Genomic DNA, 14514 nt, shown 5'->3' with positions numbered 1-14514 from the left:
ACATTATTAACTATCAAGTTTTCCATCAAATACCACTTTACCATTTGATATGGTCAGCATACACATTCATGATGCCAGATTTTTCGGTGAAAATAATTATATCATGTCTTCGCCATTTTAATTCTAAGTACCCTAAAAGAGGCCATACCAACTATCCTATCCCATCTCTATTATGACAATTATTTGCCAGATTCTTACCTTTAGCTTTCCAGTCTTTCATTTGATCCCATTACTTTCAGTAAAACTTCCCTCTACCATCGTTAAGGGCGAGAAATTGTTAACTGTTCACAGCATGGGGTAGAGTCACCCCTTAGTTATCTATAAACTGCTGGAGTTTAGCACTTTTAATCCCTTTTTCAAAATGAATTGCCTCCTCTCCACCAGCCTGCTGCTGTTTCGCTGTTCGCTCCGCGTCCCATGAATGACAGGAGGTAATTTTCAATACTCCATCATGACACCAACACGTTCCTTTTTGTAGTTAAGGAGGGGAATATGTTTCTTTCGTATGCAGTTGATACTTTCTGCAGGACTTTAAAACTTATTAGACAAATAGTGCTAGTCTGTACTAAAACACACTGACTGGATTATTAAACGCGTGTTTTCCGTCTTCACTGTTGGGTCTTTTTGGAAGCACGCAGCTGGCACAACGGGATACAGAGCCTGCTCTTCCTGCTGGATCGCGCCGGGGCGGCAACACGGGGGGCTCCGGGGAACACCTGCCGGGAGGTGGGGTAACCGGGAGGGGACACAGCCGAGGTGGGGACGCAGCACTGAGGGGACACGCAGCGCTGAGGGGACACGCAGCCCCGAGGGACACGCAGCGCTCGGGGCCACCCGGCGCGAGCGGCCGCAGAGGCGCGGGGCGGGAAAGGGGCGGGCGCGAGCCGCCCGCGCGCCCGGAGCGGCGGCCCCGGCAGCCAATGGGGTGCGGGCGGCCCCGCGCGCTGCCCCCCCTGGCCCCGCCCGGCGGCGGCGCGTGGCGGGCAGGGCGCGCGCCCCGCGCATGGAGGCGATGCCCTGTCAGAGCCCGCGGCTCGGGCCGCGCGCGCAGGACGAGCAGGCGGGGGGCGCGGGGGGCGCGGGGGGCGGCGGGGCCCGGCTGATCCGCTTCGCCGAGCCCGGCCAGGACAGCGGCTGCCCCAGCCCGGACAGCAGCAGCGGCGGCGGCAACGGGATCGAGGCGGCGCCGGCGCCGCCGATCGGCGCGGGGGAGGGCGGCGCGGCGGCCATCGGGCCGCAGCTGAAGCTGCTGCCCATGAACGACCAGCTGCGCGAGCTCCAGACCATCATCAGGGACAAGTGAGTGCCCGGCGGCGTGGGGGGCGCCGAGGGAGGCCGCGGCGGCGGGAAGCGCGGCCTGAGGAGGAGCCGGGACGGCGGCTGAGGGGGATTCGCCGCTCGCCGGGCCGCCCTTCCCTCAGGCCCGCGGGCCCGCCCAGCCCTTCCCGTTCCCGGCGCCGCTGCCCGCGGCTGCCCCTGGGCCGGGCGGGCCGGGGCGGCCTCTCGGCGGGGCGAGCCCCGGGCCGGGCGGGCAGCCGCGGCCCTGCAGCCATTTCTGGTGCCGCGTGGCCGCGGGGAGGGGAGGGGAGGGGAGGGGAGCGCGGCCGCCGTGCGGGCCCGGCTGCCCCCGCCTCAGGGCCGGCGGTGACAAAGACCTTGTGAATGCGGCGGCTTTGGAAACACGTTTTTTGCGCTCCCCCGTGGGAGGTTGTTCGGTACCTCCGCGCGGCGGAAGGCTCGGAGCTTGCTGGGCGCAGCCCCGTGCCAGGGAGCAGCGAGCCCCTCCGAAGGGAAGCCGCAGCCTGGTGTCCCACCGCCGTGCCCGGCAGGGTCTCACTGGGTGTTCTGTCCTGCCCACAGGATGGGGCAGGAACCTTTCCGAGTGTCGGGAGGTAGTTGTGAGCACGGTGTTCCCTATCATGTTATCCCATTGGCATACCCCACCACGGCTTGTGTGCAGTGGCAGGCTGGCCTGTGCCCCTTTACTGAATCCTACCTCAAATAAGCACGTGCAGCCTTCCCACAAGGCTGGATCGCTGTTGCACTGCCTCACCAGTCTGCAAGAGTATGTTAACAACCCCGTGTCCCCTTCCTCCTGCCCGTGGTCAGTGAGACACCAAAGGACAGCAGCTGGGTCTCGTGGAAGTGGATTAAGATAACGTGGGTACAGGAGCATAGACTGGATTTAAAGGTTGGTGAAGCACAGGTGCCAGGTTTGGGAATAAATGGCAGGGAAAAATCACAGGAGTTTGCTGAAGTTTAGGACTACCATGTTAAGGCAAGTGTAAGGGCAGAGTCTTTGCAGTCTGTTTTAGTGCGGGTGAGTGTTAAGAGTTTTGGGTCAAGGATGGCCAGTAGGAAACAGATCACAAAGGCAGCCTGGGAGACCTGGAAGTAAGAAGAATACGGGAGAAAAGTGGGACCAGCTGAAATTAAAGTGAACTGGAATCAGGTGCTTGAGGAGCAGGGACTGGAACAGATTAGGCAAAAATAGTATTTTTGGAAGAGTAAGTTGGGGGTAGCATATAGACTAGACCATGAAGGGCTGGCAGGAATGGGAGTGGAATAGTAAGGAGGGTGGCAGACAAGGCGAGAACAGTTTGTTTAGCTAGGGCACTTTGCTGGAAACAAGAATGGCTTTTTTGAAGGCGTCATTTTCCATTGTTGTCACTGCTTGTCACCACAAGTCCTCGCTGCCACCATACCTTGTGAGACATGAAGGTGTTACTCCAGTTTTATAAATCTTAAGCTGAAGTCCAGAAATCTGTGCCAAATTGCACCCCACTGCTGATCATCCAATGTGAGATAATTAAGACTGAATGTCTTAATTATACATTAGCTTCTCAGATATTGAAAGTGTGCCTCCCTCTGATCACATTTGTAGCTGTGATTGTTCAGCACTTGGAAGGTGATATTATAAGGTATTACATTTAGCATGCAATGTATGACAGACATAAGTAGTGGCCATCTATTAAAAGCACAGTTTGGCTACTGTGATGCAAGAACCACCAGCAGACACACAGGTGTGAAAGCAGGTTTTTTTGATAGAGTGATCAGGTTCTGAGTAAAACCTTCTCTTTCTGCAACACCTGGGCTTTCTAGTCTGCAGTAACTAACGCAGAGCAGATACCTTCTTCCCCATGTGACTTTTCTGTCTGTGTAGTCTACGCTTGGTTTTTCCTGGTTCTTGAGTGCTTAACTTTGTAGCTAAGATCACTAATACATTTTTATGCAAAACTAATAATCATCTCTCAAAGACAATACCTACATTAATTTCATTAGCTGGCAGGAGCCTTGTTACCTTAAACTACTTTTGTGTTTTGTTCGTTTTTTAACCTTCAAAGCATTGTGGAAAAACGTGCAGGCAGGAGCACACAAAGGTGGTGTAGTCTCCATGCAAGGAGGGTAAGACCACACAAAAGATCTCTGCAGGTGAGAATGTCTGCCTGGCAGCTTCCCTGCCGAGCAGAGAGGGAAGCTGTAAGTAGGCTAAGCAGAGAGAGGGGGGAAATCCAAACTGAGTGGTGGCCTATAAAAGGTTTTGAGGTTAGTGAAGAAGAAATAGCACATAGTTCTGATATCTAGGTGAATACAAGCAATTGTACCCAGCTATGGTTTTTATTACTTTGCTGTAAGGAGGTTTTGAACTCTTGAAAATACATTTAATAAGTTTCTGGCTATAGTGAGCTTATCCAGAAAACAGCAGCTGATATTTTAACTTGGAAGAGATCTTTCTTGAAGTTACTTCAGCTTTGTTGTGCAAGACTTTGGTAAGAGGAAGTATAGAATAAGTAAATAATGAATTCATAATAGCTGCAGTGATAAGAAACTGTACTTTATTCTGAGCATGACACTGCCTTGGCAGTGGTGATGTAGCTGTCACTTCCAAGCTCCCGTCCCAGCCGGTGAGGAAAACTGGACAACAGCCTGCTCAGAAAGGCAGGTGTAGCCTTTGCATGCAATGAGAGTAGAGAAACATAATTTTTATGTTCTGTCCCAGAAAGTCAGTGGCATCTCAATAAATAAAAGACCTTGGCTGGCCTATTTCAGTGCCTGTCATTCAGAAATATGTTAAAATGTGCTCAGCTGCAAGGCTGATAGGATTTTGTGTACACTGGTTAGAAACTGTTGCAGTAGCCTTTCCCTGAGCAGGTGTAATCTGCCTTAAAAAACACTCTATGACCACTGTAGCACTCAAACCGATTGCTAAAAGAAACTCCTCAGAAGTATTGCATTGGTGAAAAAGCAGCCAAGTGGCTAAGAGGAGCTACTGGTTAAAAAATCCAATTTAAACTGACAAAAGGGTATATTCACATACACTGCTTGGGGTAGAGGGAAAAGCTGTGTCATCTACAGGTCAATTAGATAGCTATCACTTAATCTTTCTTTCTGGATTAAAAAAAAAAGAACAGGTAGCACCAGAGCTGCCTTAACTCAAGGAGGTTATTTAGATTACTTAATGCTGCAGCAGGTGGATGTTCCAGGTGCAGCAATCACCTGAAAAGGGCAGAAATTAAAAGGCAGGGCATGGGGGAGAGAGAAACAGAACAAAAGTAGGTAAAAAGTAATCGATTTAGGAGTAGTAAGGAAGGGATAGGTTCTCCCAGTGCAATGCAAGTTAGAATCAGGAATGCTTGTGTGGAGTTAAGGATGGTCAGGCTAGATGCAGAAGACCTCAGGGACTCTATTTTCTCTGTCGTGTGAGCTGCTCAGAAAGGTGGAAAGCTCTTTCCTTGTTCCAGAGAAAGAAATTACAGCCTTTCAATTGAAATAACTGTCCATTTTATAAAAGAAAAACCCACCTTCATGTGGCTGGTCATTGTATCCTGTGGTGGGTTCAGAGGCAGCTGGCAGGAGCAGTAATGGCTGTTTGATAGGCTAAAATGACCAGGTATTTGTTTTGCTTCGTTCAAGTTAATGAGAACTAGGTCTGTGTACCAGAGTCGGGCAGATGGACAGGTCACCTCAGCTTGGGGGGGCCTGGGCTTGCTCAGCTCTCCTCAGGCTTGTTCACATTTCTGTCCAGCCAGTGCTTTAAGGGGTGGGCAGATGCCTTTTACACTGTGTGTTGGGTATGTTTTGGGTCCTGCACTGGGGTGTGAACTGATGGGATCAAGTACTGAATGTTTGTGAACAGGTCCTCTTTCTAAGGGGAGTATGATCCCAAAGTCATTTCTGGCCTGCACAGATTAGGACTATGGATCTGGAAGCTGAAATGAGTGTTGCAGCAGTTTGTAATGTAGAGCTCTGGTTTCCATAAGAAGCAAATTCAGTAGCTCAGATTTGTAGTGTCATTCTAACTCCTGATTTAACAATAGACATGATTTGAATGTGTAGGTATTTAAAGGTTATTGTGTCTGTTACATGAGAACATTCTGTTGTGTTCTGCAAAGGCTTCTTATTCCTCGGGGATCTGAGTGAACACTATAGAAATGAAGACAGTGAAGTGGTAGGACAGGCTATCCTGACTGCTGTACAGAGTAGGGTGATGCAGGAGTGTGTAACCCACCCATGACAAGTAAAGATGACTACTGCCAGTGAGGAGGGTGGCATCCCTTTCACATACCACCTGCCCCAGCCCAGGCACTGAAAAAAATGAAGTACTGAAGTACATTAAGTGGTGAAGTGGTGCTGCAGGTAGAACATGGTCCTGTTTCCCAGCTACATCATCTCCCCTCAATGGCAGCAATTTGTCCAGTCCCTTAAGTTTTCTTACAAAGGCCTTTTAGAAATTCCATTTAGGAAAGCAGCTTTTTTTTTTTTTTTTTTTTTTTTCCAGTATTGCCTTCACAGTACCTTGAGTGTCTTTCAAGAAATCCTCCTGTAAGGTAACTACAGAAGCAGGAATTACTGGAGTCAGACCATGACCTCCACAGCCTGAAGCCATAGCAGTAGTTGTAACCAGTCCCAAGTGCTAAAGCAGGAATAAACCCTGCAGTTAGCTTGTTACGGTACAGTCCCACAAAACATGCCTTCTTACCCCTTGACACTCACACCTGACTTGAACTGCACACCAGCCCTGCTTCCGTACTTTCAGAAACAACATGAGACTAATTTATATTGTTTAATGCAATATTCCTGTCAGGTTTTAATGCCTCACTCTTTTAAAACGTTGCCTTGTTATCTGATTAAGAAGGTGAAAAAGCTTCTAGTCTGCCATCAGTTGTTACTTTCTATACTTCTGTCTGATATTTAAGGTGAACAGTTACAGTGTTTTCACATCAGCCTTTTTTTTCTGGCCTGTAGCAATTCTCATGTGATGTGGGGCTTGAAATCTGGTCACAGCTTCCCCAGCAGCTGCTGAACAAGAGGTCTGTCATTTCCCATATTATTATTATAATTTGTCTCTCATTTTATTGCAGCTTTGTTTTCTGTTTTCCTCCTCCCCTCAAAAAACCAGACATAACTGACTAAGGGTGTTCAGTGAACTGTGCACAAAAACATACATGTCTCTCTGCAAGGACAGAATAGTTAATTTAAAACCTAATAATCTGTATTAATACCTCATAGTATTCACTCTAAACATGAATTGCTTTGCAGTCAAAAAATGCAGTCTTGACATTGCTGGGTTTGTCTTACCATCTGTTCATGAAATACAACTAAATTTTCTGAAAGAACCCAGATGTGCCATCTGCACACTTTGCTATTTCCCTTTTTAAAATAAAAATTAAGCACACCACAGATGGAAATATCAATCCCTTAAAAAAATCTTGATAAGTTTGTATGATTGTAGGTTTCTGGGGTTGGTTTTTGTGGCTTTGGGATTAGGTATTTTTGAGCATTGATTTTCTGGTTAATGTTAAAGTAGCAGAAAGTTAGGAATATCCTGTCATTACCAGAAAGAAGGAAAAAAAAAAATCAATATTTTTAATAATGTGTTGTTGGCACAAGGAAAGAATGTACATTAGGCTGACACTCTTTTTAAAACTCCCTTTTTTAGTGTGGCTAAGTTACCAGTTGCCCAGTAAATAAGCAGACAAGCCTCTTTGACTTTCCCTCATGTAAACATACTGCAGGATCTTGAGGATTAAATGTAAAACTCTATTTATGGTATTTAAGGAGACATGCAGAGTATCATGGTTTGAAAATGAGAGAGGGGGTATGCCTGCAGTGATTTCACTAAAAGGTACCTGCCTGTGATGTGAATGGTTCTTCTGAGTGTTTTTAGGGCTGTTTATAGGTCTTGGCTCCTTATTTGGAAATTTGTTCTACTCTTATGTGGTGAGAGTTGGTCTTGAGATGCTTGTTAATCCCAGCTCATTTTAGTCTCAAATTCACTGAACTAGTCACACTGCAAATGAATTCCAGATAAGATAGGATGTATATCTCCTGCTTATCATGTGTGTTAACTCAGCCTCAGGGCCTGGGATCTGTGTTATCATTGTCTCATGGTTTCCAATTTACTTAGCAACAGGAAGAGCAAAGCTCTCTAGCTCAGAGGTGTAGGTAATGTACCTGGGGGTGCACATCTGAGTTTATGAGGTGTTTTGGAACTGAGCTGGAATGGTAGGTAGTACAGTGGAAAACATACAGGGTATCACCCTTATGTCTTCATGCTTTAATTGCTTCTGGTGCAGTGCAGGAACGTTGCCAGTAGTGAGAGGCAAACCCTGACTGAGCTCCCTGCAGCTCAGTCTTTGCCACCAAACAGGAAACCCGTGAAGCCGAATCTCTGTGGGATTAATTTTGTATATGGGTAGGAGACTTCTCTGTGAACTATATTGTCTTAGGATATATTGTCCTTGAATTAATACTACTTTTAAGCAATGTTCTTAAGACTATTCCTCAATCTAAAAGATAAATTATTGCCTTTTTTAGGAAATCCAGTAGAGGAGACTTCGTATTTTCTGCTGATCGTCTGGTAGGCGATTTTTTCTTCTTGGCATTGTACTTTGTAGAACTTCCATGAAATGGGTATTTCAGGCTAGAATAATGGTGGTGTGAGAGCAACATTTCTGCACAAAGGCAATTACTGTTTGACAGCAACTGTCTGTGTAGGGACTTCTGTTTCTACTATGGAGTGCTTTCATTTCAAAGTGTTTCAGAAAGCCTGTTATTATCAAACACAGCTACTTCAGGACAGAGGATACTGTTTAAAAACAGATGCACAGAGGCTAGAGATAATTCAATTTTACTTTGAAACAGTACTTTTGATCTTGTGAACAGAGCTGTAAAATTTCTTACAGTTTAGATGTTAACAATCACTTGCATGCAGTAGTGGCTCCTGGCACTTGTGTATTAGATTAATAACTCTTGGTGCATCCACACTGAGAACTGGGTTTTAGCCATACAGCTGTTACTAGCAGAGACAAAGCAATTTGGAGTTTTCACACATTTTAGTAAGTCAAAACAAAAACAGTTGGGAATGCAACATTTATCTCATTTCAATTACATGCTTAAAGAAAACCACAATGCTCACACCCACACGTATACTTTCTTGTGTTCGTGAGGGTGTTTGCTGCTTGCAAATCTACATTTATTTACAAGGAAAGTCTTTCTTTTCCCAGTTAGCAAAAATGAGTCTGGAGATCATTCAGTAATTAGCACCATTTGCTACAGCAGGCAGGTTTCCTGGGATAAACCAAGTCTTAATCTGTGCCTGATCCAGGCTTGCTGAGGGCTTAGGTGCAACCACAGGGGTTGTAAATTTAAGGGACTATTACCAATTCCTAGTAGAGGCTGCCTGTGTACTAGGAACTAGAGCAGAATAGAAGAAGAGAAAAAGAATCTTCCAAGCTGCTCTGCCCTGTTTCTGGAATAGGAAATGTCTAAAGTGAGCAGTGCACAGTCCCAGGAGCAGTTGCCTAATTTCTGTCATCATACAGAGACTGCTGCTTAACAGGTTTCATCTTTGGTTTTGCAGTACCTTTCCATGAGTAGTTCTAGCCTGTGAATCTTTGGCTTAGTAGCAGAGAGAAATTTTACATCTTTAATATGCAGAGCATCTTTCCTGGGCAGTCATTCTGGGTTCAGATGAATGTGTTTTGGTAATTTTGCCTGGGCCACAGATGCAGAACAGCTCCAGGGGAGAGCTGGAGGTTTTCTGGCCGCACAAAGCTGGAAGGATGGGGGGTTTGTATCTGCACCTCTAGTAGATGTTCCTGCTGAACTGGGCCATCTGCATTGGTTGAAAGCCCAGGTGCTTGGCAGAGAATCCCATAGTAGCCACAGCTGGCAGGTGCCAGAAGAAGGAGGTAATTAAGCAATTAAGGGATTTCTACATCTGACTTTCAGCACTTGGTGGTACATTTCCATTGCTGCAGCTGCTGTGGTTGTTCTGGCAGCCCTGTGGCACTTTAGCCTTAGAAATACGGATGTGAAAATAGATCTCAGAGCCTGGCTGATGGGGAACTGAGGGGGCTAAATTTTCCCTTTTTCTCACTAGTATTTTTTGTCAGCAAAATGAACTTGTACTGGTCCTTCACTCATTTGTCAAGAAGAATTTGTCTGTGATGCCTATGCCTGCCAAATAGAAATAAAGCCAGTTTTATGACAGCTGATTAATCTTCCCCCTTCCCTCAATTTTGCTTTGTAATGTCTTAATTTGGTGTGTGGACAAAACATAAGCATTAACCCCAAAAGGTCTCTAAAGTCAGTCAGTCCCTAACTGCTACTGAAGACCCTTCAGGCTGTTAGGTGTTCACCTAGTACTTGTGAAAGCTACTAACATTTGGTACCTTATCTCCATAGATAACAAATCCCTTTAGCTGACTGATCTGTTTGGTTTTACAGATCAGACTGGTGGTTGAAGAGGGCCTGAACCAATTGCCATACACAGAGTGTACTGTCACCACTCCAACAGGTACGTGGGTAATTACTCCTCCCCCAGGTAGGAACAGAAGAAGCTTAACTAATATAAAAAAATAGGGAATTGTTACCAGAATCATAGAATATTTTGAGTTGGAAGGGACCCAGAAGGATCGAGTCCAACTCCCTTCTCCTCGCAGGACTACCTAAAACTAAATCATATGACTAAGAGCAGCTCTGTACATTCACACCCTCTTTCTTCCCCTCAGCTCTTCAAAATAAACCATTTGTATGTCTTTACTTTTAGTTAGAGAAAGATGGACTGAAAACACTGAAATTAGGCAGAGTTTAGGCGGGCGCTCAGGAGGTACCATCTTTACCTTTGCTTCTTTTTAAATAAAATGACAGCTGCTTTATTTACTTCTTGAGCATTGGTATCACATCTGTTCCAGGTGAGTCAGTGATGGATACAGTGATGACATCTCTCTGCATTACACAATTTGACTGGCAGGTCTACAGTTCTTTTGTGTGGACCTTGCCCACTGAGGACACGTTGCCTTGGTGCACAGGCTTTGTTTTCTGCCCTCACCCCTAGCCACACTCTCCCAACTGTGCCCTTTCACTCCAACACCTGTGCCCAGTGAGGGAGCTAGAATGGCCTTAGCTGAGCTCTTCCAGCAGGAAGTGTGTCTTTAGAACTCAGATGCTTCTGCCTGAACTCCTGCTTCTCTATACTCAGCTCTTTCCCTGCAAGCATCTGTAAGATGGTGTAAGCACAGGTGATTTCTGCTCCTTCGGGCTCAGAAGCAGAACACCCCTCATAAAGACATCAGTGACACACTCTGTTCTTTCCCCTTTAAGGGAGCCTTTGGACTGTTTTCAGGCAGGCAGGGGAATATGCAGCTCCTGTAAGGAACATGTCCACACGTTCTTCCCTGCAGTGGTGCTGGGCAAGCTTGTTAGCATGTTAGACCTGAAGAGCTGGGACTGGGACAGTCTTGCTTTGCTGTCTTTTATCTTTGAATTAACAAGAGACCTGAGCTCATGGTACTGATGATTGTGTCTCATGTACATACCATTGCCCTCTTTTCTCTTTCAGTGATCAAGAACACAATGACAGTAGGTCTGTAGCATCATATTTCAGGTCTAACCCTTCCACCTGTAGCACAGGACTGCACTTACTGCTTCTTAGAGGATGCACTGTTTACCTTTATTTTGCATAGTGTCCTTCATTTAAAATAATCACAGAATGCCCGAGTTATAAAACACATATTTGAAAGGATCACGGTTTTTTAAGGTAAAAAAGCACAGGTTCTTTACCAGTGATGGTTTCAGCACTGTTCCCACTGCTCATTTGAGGGCTGCAGGATATGATGAGCAGATTGGTTCACGCTGCCTGTGGAGAGACAGGGAACTCACTGTTGTCCCCTGCTATTCAGGGGAATCTCTGTTCCAGTCACACTGAGGTCACTTAGACCAGTGTCCTCAAAGGGGCATTAAGCTGGGGCAGAAGGAGCCATTGCTGCCACTTACATCTGTTTTTTTTTTCTTCTCACAGGACACAAGTATGAAGGAGTCCGGTTTGAAAAGGGAAACTGTGGAGTCAGCATCATGAGAAGTGGTAGGCAGCTTCTGGTTGTTGAATGAGCACAAATTAAATGTTTTGGAAACCTGTAAGCACCTTCCTTTCAGAAATGTGCACCAACACTTCTCCACAGCAAAGTTTTACCCAAACCTGCCAGCTGTTCTTCTTTCTTAGGTATCCTTAACCACAGAATGTCAAGTAATAAGTTTCATTAACATTTGAGGAGACAAAGAGCTGCAACAGTTTTCCTCTGGCCTCTTCTCTAGCAGCTGTGAGAAGCCAGGCCAACTGTCCTTCCTTGTTTGCCACCAACTGGTTCTGCCCAGAGACAGGTCTCCAGCCACACTCAGGGGTGGGAAAGTGTCTGTTGTTTTGCCCAGTGTGTGGAAACCTTTGGTCTGATGTCAAACCCAGTGGCTCCACAGCTTCCTGCACAGCATTTTGCACCGTGGTGTCTGGGCAGAGCTCAGAGATGTTTCAGCCCAGGAGCTGAGTAACACCACATAGCCTGGTTTTTCTGTCTAAGCAGAAAAAAAAGGACTCTAGTTTCAAGTCTTTTTAACACTTAAAAACAAGACAAAATAAATAAATCTCCTTTTCAGAACCCTTCACCAATTGGAGCTATATTTAATTGCAGTTGTATTTAATCTTGCAATGGTGCTGTTTCTTAGAGTGTAACAATTCCTTGTTTTCCTTTGTGGCTCACGTGGAGGAGAGGCCATGGAGCAGGGGTTACGGGACTGCTGCAGATCCATCCGCATAGGAAAAATCCTGATCCAGAGCGACGAGGAGACTCAAAGAGCCAAAGTGTACTATGCCAAGTTTCCACCAGACATTTACAGGAGGAAAGTTCTTCTGATGTACCCAATACTAAGTAAGTGTCTTTCATCATTACATACAGCCAGACTCATCTGAACAGTAAGTGTCCTGTGAACATTTCTAAATTCCAGGGGCTTTGACTAGTTTTTTTTCTTTGATTTTGGTGACACGGTAGGGAATTTATCAGCCTGTGTCAGAACACATTTTAATGTGTTAATATCAGCCTGCACCAGCACGAATGCAGAGCCAATCATTTGGGCATGCCTGTGGTTGTGAGAAAGGTTAAAGCACTGAAACAATATAAATTCAAATTTTAAAATTTTGCCACAAGAAAAGACTCAAATAGTATTTTTCTCATGCTATTAAAGACATTTATTTATTTACTTATACAGCCCTAGAAGTAAATTACTTTAAAATTAAATACAGTTAATATTACCAAAAGAGCATAATCTGGTAAGAATGGTACGGAGTTTGTCAGGGTGAAGTAACTTTTCCAGTCTAAGATTTAATTCTAGTTCTACCCATTGAGCTCTTAACTGTCATTTTACTGTTTTGGATGAGCTTTCTTTCCTCTGGACTTTGATAAAATCCACTGACATCAGTGCTCAAAACCTGGCCAAGTTGGCTGTTTCAGAGTAGAGATTGTTTTCTACAATTAAGACATGCAGAGCTGATAGTTTTCCAGTGAAAAAGGACAGTATAATTGTTTAGTCACACCCCCATGTTAACACAGGTATTCTCAGATGGCCTGGGACAAGTTCTTCAACCAGGGAAAAATAAAATAAAACTCACTTTTTCCCCTTTTAGGTACTGGTAATACAGTTATTGAGGCTGTCAAAGTTCTTGTAGAACATGGCGTTCAACCAAGTGTCATTATCCTGCTAAGTCTGTTCTCCACACCTCATGGTAAGTTGAGGGGGCACAAGGGCGACAGGGAGTGAGCACAGGAACCTTTAATGGGGAAGAGTTACGTTAGTCACCCGGTGGGGACAGCTCTGAGGAGCTCTGGGCCCTGCTCTGCCCGTGCAAGTTACACCAGAGAGTGAACAGTAGCACATTTGGTGTGGGCAGACAAGTGGGCTTCCAGAAGAGAAAAGGCTTGTTGCACCTAATGGTGAAACTGCAAATAGTAAAGTATTCCTAAAAGCAGGAATCTGCAGAGCTGCCAGGCACAAAAACCACCTCAGTGGCTCACAGATCAATGCCAATCCTGCTGTTGGTCTGGGCTGTGGCAGCCTATGGGTGGTGTGGAGCTGGTCTGCCACCAAAATAACAGTTTTGTGAGGAGCAGGAGTTAAATGAAGCTCCAGACCTGCCCTGCCTTTATGTTAAAGAGCTTAATTTTTAAAAGGGGATCCAAAAAAGGAACTTCTCATCCTGTGAAGTAAGAAAATGGATCCTTGTGTGTCATTTAAAAAATTGGCTACGGCAGAGATCACTATCCAGAAAGTCAGCTGAACTGCCCAGAGTTATTCCTGGCAGTCTGTAACCACCTGGGTGCTTAGATGGGGAGCATGCATGTATGGTAAAGAAAAGAAAAATCTAAGAAAACCCAGCAATCCACTAAATTCAGGAAGTTTTCCCTCATAGGCAGCTAAGGTAGAAACATGGAGACTGAAGAACAGATTCTGACTTGCCTACAGAATTCTGTTAATCATGATTTAACATGTGGTGCTGCCGTACAACTGTGCCATAGTCATTATTGCCTTTTCCCTCTCTCAACAGGTGCCAAATCCATCATCCAGGAATTCCCAGAGATCACCATTTTAACCACAGAAGTTCACCCTGTTGCACCAACACACTTTGGACAGAAGTACTTTGGAACAGACTGACACACTTGGGGACAAACCGATATGACCATGATGGTACAAAAGTTTTTTGTTTTTTTTCTATGTTTTATTACTGTCGAGTTGGCTGAGGGCATGTTTAAAAATCCTTTTGGCCACAGGGGGAAATACTTGACATGGCTCAGGGCTGGTGCGTTACTGCCCGACTGCTGGGCCAGGGACAGGAACACTCTGCCATTACAAAGTTGAGCATCTCAATGTCGAGGTTGTCTAAGTTGCTACACTCTCTGCTTTAACTTATTTATTCTAAAAGCCTGTCTTGCGGCTCCTTGAGAGAGCAAAATAAAACAACTACATCACAAAGGTGTGGACTTAATTTCCAGTGGGAATGTTTATATGATGCCAGGTCAGCTGGCACAGCCCCTCTGCATCCTGCAAAAATGATGGGTGCACTTGGAACTCCGTGTCACTCTTGGCAGCCACTTTGAATTTCTGGCAGATTCTTCAGTCTTTGGTTGGTGGCTGAGAGCTAGACACAAATGACTGAATTTTGGTCAGCATAGATTATTTTTAAAT

At 45.5% G+C, this 14514-nt stretch overlaps 1 protein-coding gene across 3 annotated transcripts in view; it reads left to right on the top strand.

The window, feature by feature from the left end:
- Positions 1 to 990: 990 nt before the first annotated feature.
- The window catches only part of UPRT (uracil phosphoribosyltransferase homolog), a 34786-nt gene continuing 21262 nt past the window's right edge, over positions 991 to 14514 (top strand). For 2 of the 3 annotated variants that reach the window (XM_051629932.1, XM_051629933.1), the window contains exons 1-7: positions 991 to 1299; positions 7819 to 7861; positions 9733 to 9802; positions 11306 to 11368; positions 12045 to 12206; positions 12959 to 13057; positions 13877 to 14016. In XM_051629932.1, the coding sequence (XP_051485892.1) occupies positions 1004 to 1299; positions 7819 to 7861; positions 9733 to 9802; positions 11306 to 11368; positions 12045 to 12206; positions 12959 to 13057; positions 13877 to 13983 (840 nt within the window). In that variant the 5' untranslated portion in view covers positions 991 to 1003 and the 3' untranslated portion in view covers positions 13984 to 14016. Of the gene's footprint in view, positions 1300 to 7818; positions 7862 to 9732; positions 9803 to 11305; positions 11369 to 12044; positions 12207 to 12958; positions 13058 to 13876; positions 14302 to 14514 lie in introns of those variants that run through there. The other variant, XM_051629931.1, reaches the window with a different exon arrangement.

The sequence above is a fragment of the Apus apus genome, chromosome 12, assembly GCF_020740795.1.
Source record: "Apus apus isolate bApuApu2 chromosome 12, bApuApu2.pri.cur, whole genome shotgun sequence".
NCBI classification, from domain to species: domain Eukaryota; kingdom Metazoa; phylum Chordata; class Aves; order Apodiformes; family Apodidae; genus Apus; species Apus apus.
This window is presented reverse-complemented; position numbering and strand designations above follow the sequence as displayed.